Source organism: Electrona antarctica (genome assembly GCF_951216825.1).
Source record: "Electrona antarctica genome assembly, chromosome: 7".
NCBI classification, from domain to species: Eukaryota; Metazoa; Chordata; class Actinopteri; order Myctophiformes; family Myctophidae; genus Electrona; species Electrona antarctica.
Window position 1 is genome coordinate 22,023,974 of NC_136812.1, and position 10,579 is coordinate 22,034,552.

General features: G+C 39.6%; 1 protein-coding gene across 1 annotated transcript in view; it reads left to right on the plus strand.

The window, feature by feature from the left end:
• Window positions 1-8,335, plus strand: part of LOC306926640 (contactin-associated protein-like 4) — a 146,293-nt gene extending 137,958 nt beyond the window's left edge. The window contains exons 20-24 of the mRNA XM_079506011.1: window positions 1,493-1,626; window positions 3,031-3,118; window positions 6,274-6,492; window positions 7,111-7,182; window positions 7,490-8,335. Coding sequence (XP_079362137.1) covers window positions 1,493-1,626; window positions 3,031-3,118; window positions 6,274-6,492; window positions 7,111-7,182; window positions 7,490-7,692 — 716 coding nt within the window. The 3' untranslated portion in view covers window positions 7,693-8,335. The remainder of the gene's footprint in view (window positions 1-1,492; window positions 1,627-3,030; window positions 3,119-6,273; window positions 6,493-7,110; window positions 7,183-7,489) is intronic.
• The last annotated feature ends 2,244 nt before the right edge of the window (window positions 8,336-10,579 follow it).

Consider the following 10,579-nt stretch of genomic DNA (forward strand, 5'->3'; position numbering starts at 1 on the left):
TGTCACCCCCTTCACATTCAGTAGATCCTGTGATCTTTTGTGGCCATATGTAATTTCCCGGTGTCTAGTAGGACTATAGTAAATAAAATAAAATAAATCACTATCAAATTGTGTAAAAAAATAAATATCTAGCCCCATGTTCGAATGCCCCCGCCCCCTGGCCTATAGAAAATAGCTAAAATCTCTAAAACGAAAGAAAGCAGCAAATTAAAAAAAAAAGAACACTCATCTTTTACTTTCTCTAATAACCTAAAACATGAACCTTGGTTGAAAAAACTAAAGTTGCCACAGTGATTAAATAGTCTTCAGATAACACTGGAGTATCAAATGAAATCCCCGAGAGGCGTTTCTCATGGATACCTCATTATTCTCTCTCTCTCTCTCTCTCTCTCTCTCTCTCTCTCTCTCTCTCTCTCTCTCTCTCTCTCTCTCTCTCTCTCTCTCTCTCTCTCTCTCTCTCTCTCTCTCTCTCTCTCTCTCTCTCTCCCTCCCACACACTCTGCCACTAACACACGGTACTACATTACCTGTAGTGACCCTCTGTGATCTCTCCAGGGTTAATATTCCTATGGCAAATACTTAAGTGGTAGAGTGTGGGCCTCCACTGGCAAAGGCGGAAACCCACAATGCGAGTCATAGTGAGTTTAACGGGTTTAAATAATATGGAATTGAGTATAATTCTTAATTCTTATTAAACATGTGAAGGAAAGACCATTTACAATGTATTATTTCAACTGAGAAAGTGGAATCCACAGGACATTCCTTCTAACATCTTGTGAATTATTAATTTGAATTCTCTGAAAATCAAGAGTTTTATTTTTAATAGGCTATATTTTGTGTCAGTGAATTGACACAGTGAGAATTCATCATGTGAATGATATTTTTTTTCTGACTTGACTATTGCAGGATCCTGGAACATTCTGTTCTCTCTTGATCCAGTATACTGTTTATTTCAAGATATAAAATAAATTAATATTACTTTCTAATAATTAGAAAGATCCAAAGCACAGCCAGGCCCGATAACCATTGGCTGGCACATTGTTTTTGTCATCATCATTGGCTTATACTGTATGCCTGCTTGCCTATTCTGTAACTCAGTTGTGATGGTTCTCTGGCATTATTCAAGTTTCTGCCTCTTATTTATTGTAGCATTATTGTTCATAGAGCACAATGTAACTCAACCAATTATAAAGATTACTTTTAGATTATGCCAATGTTTCAAGTTGAACCGTTTCTAATGATGCCGTGATCATTAGCGTTTTAATGGTTTTGTAATTTATAGTATTAAAGAGAACATTTTACACTGATAGTTACTGGATAGCCTGGTATAATTTATGCAATGGCACATGCATTAGTGTAAAGCCGGTTTTATAATTATGCTTTTTTTATTTTTTTTTTATATATGGCAATATGTTTTCTTGCTAAAAGGTTGGTGTTGTTTTCTGTGTGCACTGATCGTCAGTAACATACTATGTTGTTTTGGGTGGTGAAGATACGCTGGAGGTCTGGTACAAGCTGGAGTCCAGCAGAAAGGCTGAAGTGTTCCGGAGCCGAGGCAGGAACCTGGCCAGTGGACGACTCCACACGGTCACCGTAAGGAGAGTGACTGACACCGTCTCTGTTCAGGTAACTTACTCCATACAGGTTCTCAAAGGCCCCTTTTCCACCAAGAGAACTTTTGGTTCTGGTTCCGTTCTAGATTCTTGAAACCTTGATGCTTTCACGGAACCGGCGGCCATTTTTTGGTTCCAGTTCCGAACCGACTTTTAGGGTTCAGAACCAATTCTTTTTTTTTTTTTTTTTTCAATTAACTTTTTATTGAATTTTAATCAAGCATACATGAAAAGACTAGGACAAAACATATAAAAAACAAGACAATATACATGGCTACAAATACACACAAGAGAGATATCTGCCTCTCTACTCTATTGATGATCATTATGCGGAAACACTCGGAACTGGTTCAATATTATGTGGGAAAAAAGAACCGACCCGTTAGGGTCCGGGTGGGACACTCAGCAAAAATAGTTAATACAGCATCGCAATCATTTTATACTTTGGCTATTAAAAAATGCTATTTCTTATTTTATTTTTTAAAAGGAAAATATTTTGAACATTTGGAATAATTTAGAATATTTTACACAAATATTCTCTTATGGGGTCCCTGGCACAAAATCTTTTCAGATGGAGGTCCGTGGCCAAATACAGTATCATCAATTTAGCGGTCCTTGACTTCAACAAGTTTTGAGAACGGGGGACTAAAACAATAGCTGGTATTTTGTTTATTCATTTTATTAATGAAATACTTTTTAAATCTTTTGAAATAATATGCATATTTTTTAATGAAGGAAACAAGGAGATATTTACTCAAATAAAATACCATACAAATTGGTCCGTGACCCAAAGATGGGTCTCGACTAGGGGTGTAACGATACATTTTAACAGCAATACGATACGTATCACGATACATAGTTGACGATGCGATACATTGACAATATTGGTTCATTATGGCGATACGATTCGATTCAATGATTTAAAATCGATACAGTAACTATTTAGTAAAGATATTAAATCTGTGTGAAACATGTGGATAGTGGAGGTTTTTTAAGGGAAGATGTATGGCTATGGATATAAATAAGTAAACTGTGGCAAATACATAGACATTATATTTGAACACATAGACAAACCCGTACCTTGTCATGAACACAAGAGAATACACACGTTTATTGATAGACCAAGTGTAGCGATATGGAATGGATAAGTAATTAAGCCCCTCTTTTTCTGTATTCTACTTAAAATAGCTTAAATACTTAGTATTGATACAATCGATTATTTTCATTGCAAATGATTCGATACTGATTATTTGCATTACAAAACGATACGATACTAAGTCAATGTTGCTGTTTACACACTCCTCATGAGAATCCTGCTGTAGATATTTGAAAAAGGTGTTAGCCAAGTCTGTCTCTCCTTGTCCCTGATGAGCCGTTGCCGGTGTTACAGTATATTCTGCTCTGCATTTTCATTCAGATTGACCAGAATGCCAGAGAGGACTTCAATCTCACATCTGATATAGAATTCAACAGTGTCAAGTCACTGGCCCTAGGGAGAGTGCATGGTAAGTGGCATGACTTAAAAGAGAAAAAAGGAAGGTCTCTCTGGCTACAATGCATATTATGCACATTTGCATAATGGTGCAAAAGGTGCCTTCATGGATTCTGGCACTCTCTGCAATTTTATATTACTCATGTTGGTTTGACGTCAAGAAGAGATGCAATTTCTTTCTTTTTTTTTATAATATTTATTTTATTTGGAAAAAGCAGTACAATAACAGCATTTCACCCCTCTTCCCTCCCTCCCCCCTCCAAGTGACTCCATCTCCAGTGTCTCTGTAACATCCTTGCTTTCTTCAGGACTACATATGGCATCAGGTCAACACTTAACAGGGGCAAAGGGCAATATCGCTTCAGAGTGTACATTTCAGAAGGATAAAAAGAAGAAAGAGTGGGCAGACAAAAGACAAAGACAAAAAAACAACAACCAAAAAAACGAAAGTATTTACAATATTGCTGAGGGGGACAAAAACAAAACGGCTTTGGATTTCGACCATGAGAAGAGGAAGGGTTTCTTAAACATTTTCTACAAAGATCATAAAGCAGGCTATTAGGACCAGTGAGATCACACAAAGTCAGCTCTCAGAGGGGCAATGTGTACTATCCAGTTGGTACTATCCAGGTTTGATCTGCAACAAACAATACATATACTGTGTGTGTGTGTGTGCGTGTGCGTGTGCGTGTGCGTGTGCGTGTGCGTGTGCGCGCGTGTGCGTGTGCGCGTGCGTGCGTGCGTCGCGCTTCATCTCTAGCTCTCTCTCAGCAAAGGGGTTCTTCAGGTTGAAAATCATTGAAGACCCCCGCTTTAGTGTAATGTCTTGACCTCTCGTCATGTTAATGAGGTACCAGAGAGCTCGCCACTAGTCACTGTCTGATGCACAGGCCATTAGAGCCTGTGGGAGTCTAAGGCCATTAGAGGCGTATGAGTCACATTGTGATGCACTGGCCATCAGGACCATACTGTAGTAGGTGTCACTGTGTCATGCACAGGCCACTAGGAGCCATGGGAGTCACAGTGTCATGCACAGGCCACTAGGAGCCATGGGAATCACAGTGTCATGCACAGGCCACTGGATCCATGGGAGTCAGTGTCATGCACAGGCATGGGAGTTACAGTGGGTTTAGGATCAGAAAGTCAGCAGGACGGGGGAATTCTCTGCCACTTTCTACCAGTACTGTCATCCATCAGTCTAACTAATGGGCCTAGAATGAATGGAATCACTGAGACAATCACAGCATAAGTGATAAGAGAGCAGGGATGGGGAAAAGGAGGGGTGGGGGGTGGGTTTGGGGGGGTAGAGAGAGCGCAAGTGATGCAGAGAGGCAGAGTGGGGAAAGGAAGAGTGCAGTGTGAGTGTGAGGGAAAGAAAGCCTTCTTTCTTTCCCTCACACTCACACTCTCTTCCTTTCTACAGAAGGAGAGACAGAGTGAGCGGAACTGTTGTGAGCTTGTAGATCGGCTATTTCTTGTTGAGGAACACCATTTGTACAGTGAGTGGAGTATAGATTAAGAAAAAGGACAGATTTGCTCAGAAGGACGAAGAGGAGGCATACAATAATAATGTTTATTGTGCGGCAACAGGACCCAAAGCTATAGCCTTGCAACAGTGGTTTAACCCTGCAAGACCCGGATATATATTTCTACTTGAAAAAAAGAGATTTCAACCTTACTACTACTTGTACTACTAGGACTTTGTAGAGGAAATGATGTAAAAAAAGAAAAAGAAAATGCAAATTGTATGGACATTTATAATAATTATTAAAATAATAATAATACATTAATTTACATTTGGGGGATATCTTTCACAATAAATAAAACATGTTCTAGACATTCTAATGATCACAAAAATATATATATTACAGGCATTTTACTTACTTTTATCAGGGTTAAAGGTCAAAGATCATAGGTTAAAAAAAATCAAAATCCAGAGATTTTGAAGTTGTGTGAATTTCCTCTCATAAACATGCCAACCTGTTCTGGTTAAAACGACAGTTACTTTCCAACCATTTGAATGGCCACAATGCAGACGGTTGGATTTTTACAGCTAGTGAATTTGTAACGGTTTATAGTGTCTTGTTAAATTTTCTCTGGGGCTTGCATTTCTGTGGTCACCAAATGAAAATGTATTCCACTGCATGCAGCTGCTTACTTGAGCGTTCCTTGCTGTGTAAGGTTTCTTTTTAACCATTTAACAAGAGGGGACCCATGAATTCTCTGTACATTTGTGTCCAATCAGATCCTCACACAGCTCAACTCAGAGGTAGGAAAGGCCTGAATGCAATAAGTGTCATAAGTGGACATTTTGTCCCAATGGCACAAGAGCAGATGCCATTGGTCACCAAAATCGGTATCCAGCTGGCAGCCAGCAATTTCTCATTTTGTTTGGTATCAAATTGGCGATTTAACATTGTTATGGTTAAAAATGTCTTTCAGAGGTTAGGTAGGTTTATAGGGTTAGAGTTGGATTCTGAGTCATGTCTGATTTATACTTAGTTGTGTGCTAATGTCACACACCAAAAATAGCGGACCTACAACTTCAAGCTTTTAGATTGCATGGCTATTTTTGGCTTTAGGGTTCAATCTTGCGTGGCCAGACTGTTGCCTCTCACAATTTTCCAATGCTTCCGTCATACAGTCTGGAGAACGGAAGCTCTTTCCATGAGTAAGCGATAAAGCGGATGTCACTTGGTGCAGTGGAAAAAACAAGTCTGAAGTAAAACAGCGTATCGAAGCTACGATACAATGGCTAGTTCATTTTCTGCGTTATTTCTTCGTTCACTAGTTTTGTCGGTGTTCCATGATACTTTTTTGTGTTAAACTATCCGCACACAAATAACATGAATCTCCCACTTGTATGACTCTATGCTCCCGTCTCGGTTGTGTTTCCAATGGCACTACATACAATAAGCGTCGTGACTCGTGATTGGTCGAATATCTTTCCGGTCTGAGCAGCAGAGACAGCTTCTGTTACTCGACTCTTGGAAGCTGTAGTTCCAGACTCTATATATCATTCGGAGATTGTGGAATAGTTTTCTGGCTACGCGAGACTAGGGTTAAAATGGCATTCATAAAATGGTGTGCTCTCAGTATTACAAATAGGTGTGCGTGTCTGCGTGTCTGTGTGTCTGTGTGTCTGTGTGTCTGTGTGCGTGCCTACAGAGTCTGGTGAGTTGGACTCGGAGCTAGCCAGGGTGGCATCACTAGGCTTTACCGGCTGTCTGTCAGCGGTTCACTTCAACTCCATCAGCCCACTGAAAGCGGCACTGCTCCACCCTGACACCAGCCCTGTCACCATCACCGGCCCACTGGCCCAGTCTAACTGTGGCTCCTCCATCCCAGCCTATACACACTCAGCAGAAACCACACGTTCCTTATCAGGTAAAACAGGCTTAATTTAATGTGGACTCACTGGACTGTAATATACTGTGTGGAGAGCAGGACGATGTGACTTCAAAGCAATATCACGGCTATTTCAAACTTTTGTTTCGATTAATGAATGACAATTGTAAAAAAAACATACATAATGTACCAGCATATATTTTTGTGAAAATGGCGAACCTACAAGCTCACAATGCGTCGCATCGTGATAAGTTGTGAGCTTGTAGATTGTCTATTTTAAGTTTTCTTTGCCCGCCTAAATATAATACATTGACTAATCGGTTAAACATTTTGGTATTTTTGGATATTTGATGTATTTTTGGATATTGCCTGGAATCCAAGGAATCCAGCCTGATTCCCTATGTAGCAAGCATGATGACACAATGATGCCAATTACAAACCTCCAGCTGCTAAAACACATCCTGTCTGATCAGGTCCTATGGGTCATTTTGTAGTGTAGTGTAGAACAGATGTTCTATTAGTGTAGGCTAATCTTCCTGATAGGAATGTTTCTGAGTCTGACATTAAGTCCCTCTTTGTTTTTTCTCCGGCTCATTAAGAATGTTTTTTAATCTCCTTCTGTTTCTTTATGTCTGCCAACCTCCCTGTCTGCTACAGACCAGCCCGGGTCAGTGGGTACCGGTCAGCCGTTGGTCAATGCCATAAGGAGCGACTCAGCGCTAATTGGAGGTACAGTACACTTCACAGCAAACAACAAAAACTAGAATTGACAAAACATTTTAGTTAACTTAAATAAAAATAAAGATGAGGCTTTACAAAGAAAAGCTATAACTAACTGAAACTATATTGTTTTACTAAAATCATAGAAAGAAAATCCTTAGTTTTAGTCTTTGTCAATATCCAATATTGTTCTTTAAAAAATTGTGAAAATAGCAGATTAACGAGCTACATAGCATGCTTCATGCGTGCGTATGCATGCATGAACACAAATATGACCGCATCTTCTTTCTTTTTCTATTCATCTCGCGGCTTACAGGTGTGATAGCGGTGGTGATCTTTGTGACTGTATCTGTGCTGGCGATTACGGCCAGACTCTTGTACAGGAGGAAAGAGACCTTTCAGAAGAACCAGCCGGTGAAGGGAGGAGTCCAGTCGGCGGGGAGCCCCGAGTTGCCCTTTCCCAGCCACGCTGATTCACACAACATTCAGAGTGAGAACCAAAAGGAATATTTCATTTAATTAGACTATTCTGTCAGGGCTTAGGGTCAGAGCTTGAGCTCACAGGTCCACATCGAGTCGCGGATGCGATGCATTGTGGGCTTGAAAATCTGCTATTCTGCGACAGAGCATGAATTAGGCTTTACAGTGCTCACATCGGCAAATCAGAAACCAAATCTATCGGGCACAATAACATGCAGTAAAATCCTGAGTGTTAATTAAACTCAGAGTGTACAAATGGAACCACATTATGGACCCATTGGTTCTATTTGTACACTCCCAGAGTTAAATGAACAAACAAAAACAACTGTTTCTTCCCCTTTTTTGTAAAGTGTATAGTGGCACAAACAAGTATGTGTTGAACTTGTAAGGTGTTCATACAGTATTTGTGATTTAAATACATGTAAATATTTCAAAATGTAAATGTTGAGTGTGTTCTGTAAAATCTCAGTGTATTTTTCTGCCACAATGAAATGGTAGAAAATGGTTATGAATGGAATCGTGTAACAATTTATTAATACTCAAACACAACTCGTTGCAGCTGAAACTAGACTTTTGGATTATGGGTTGATTTATGAGTGTCTATAGATCAAGAATGATGGATATGTGCTTCAATGACAGTTGCATTGTCTAGTCTTTGTCAAAATCGACAAATTCAAGTCTGTATGCCACCAAGTGAATGGCATTTGTCCATTCAATTTTGGTTTTCTTTTCTCATTTCAAACCCCTAATTATAAGAGCACAAAAAGCACAGCACCATCATTGACAAAAATATTTTATTACATTTCTGGAAGATCCTCAAAGAGTGATTTATGTTTTCTTTTCAATGTGCCTTTTTATACCATGGATATGTATCTTCAACATATTTCTTTTCACCTCTGCCGACACTAGACTTAATTCACCAATAATGGTAAAGAGTCCGCACACCAACTGATGCTTCCAACGTGCACAAGTTTACTGGCAACGTTTCGAGCCAGCTCTTCTCGAAGCGTTGCCAATAAACTTTTGCACTTTGGGAGCATCAGTTGGTGTGCGGACTATTTTTATTCTTTCTATTTATTTGTCCAGCACTCAACCTAGTAGGTTTTTTGGATATGCGTGTTTTTTGGTTGTTTTACAACACAGACAGAAACACAGGAATCAGTCGTGCGCAATGTTCCCTCTAAAAATAATTCGGTCTGAGCAAACACTCAAACATCCTACGCAGACATCAGCAACTACTGAGCAAACATACATCACCTTGACACCAACTATCCAAACGTTAGATAATGAAAAGTGAGTGCCCCTCACTTCACACAGGTGTGATTTTTTTTCTTTTTTCCAAATGGATTTTGGTATACGAGTGAATCAATGAATAGTTACATAAGGTTACGCACTACAAGTTACAACATTTTTATTTTATATCAAGGTGGTAGGCTAGCAATTTTAAGAATATTCAGGTAGTCTATAATTCTCTATATCAGTGGTTCTCAACCTTTTCAGGCTGTGACCCCCCAAAGTAATCATATTTGAACTGGGGACCCCCCACCCAGACAAGCAACAGAATGGTTCCACAGATAAATATTGTGAAAATAGCCGATCTACAAGCTCGTTGTGAACTTGTAGGCTATTTGTATACAATTGTTGCCTGTTTATTATATTATTTAACAATCTTGCCAATGTTTGACCAGTTTTATAGCATGGTTTGCTGATTACTTTTGATGCACTAATGGTCTTTTTCTTTTAGAGCCTTTGAGGTATAGGTATTATACAAGTCTTAAAAGTCCTTACATTGTCACTTCACTGTCATCTGGGGGGGACCCAAATCATGTGGGGACCCACAGGTTGAGAACGACTGGTATATGAAAATACTAAAATGTGCTTTACATGAGAAACGTAAAAACTTTATTGACACACACACACACACACACACACACACACACACACACACACACACACACACACACACACACACACACACTTGTATCCACACTTCCATCTGTTCGCCTTTTAAATCTAAATGTCCCATCAACGCACAGGTCCAAGCAACGCAATCTTATCTGGTTCTTGGGGTTTGTAACACAGTTAACACTGACTGCACTGCTGCTGTTCAGTTCAATTCAGTTCAGTTTTATTTTGGTCATAAAAAAAACATTACATGTATTCATTTCGTCGTGTTTTTTACACTTTTATTTAAAGTGGATTTGTTGGTGCGTAATAATCGGCATAATAATCGGCTGTGCGTCGCCGCGCAGTCACACAAATGAGGAGAGGAGACCATAGAGTAATACAAGGAGGGGCGGGGACCTGTCGCCTCGCCTGTGTAATCTGAATAAAGTGTGGGCAAATGTCGACTCGGGATAGGTATTATTACTGTAGTGTAGATGATACTCGGGACACACACACATTTGTTTTTTAAGAAAACTTTTTTGTTTTTGTTTTACACCAGCTTCTCTGTGTCTGTGCGCGACAGATTTCAGATGTGCGCGAGAGCGTTTGACCATGTGCGCACGCACGGGCGCACCTTAGGGGGAACATTGGTTGTGCGACTCATGCTTCCCTCCACATTAAAGGGGAGTTTCGCACAAGCTGTTTTCTTACCGTATATGAAGACACATATCCATTCGTCACTGAAAAAAACAAAACATGCCGAGCATTCCATACCGAATTAGCGGATTTACCGTCCGTGTGGATCAAACGCTAGAACTCTTATTCAATCACGGGATTTATTTTCGTTTTACATCTGTTCTAGATGTTAGTCTGTGCATTGTTGCTGCAAATCTTCCTGTTCTACGTGAGCTGATGTTAGACCCCGCCTACGCTTTTCTTAAAGGACCAGCGCCCTACTGTATATGTTTATTTTTTTTAAATATTTTTTTGGTCAATAGTATATTATCAACATGATTTTTTTTTTAAACGGCTAAGAAGA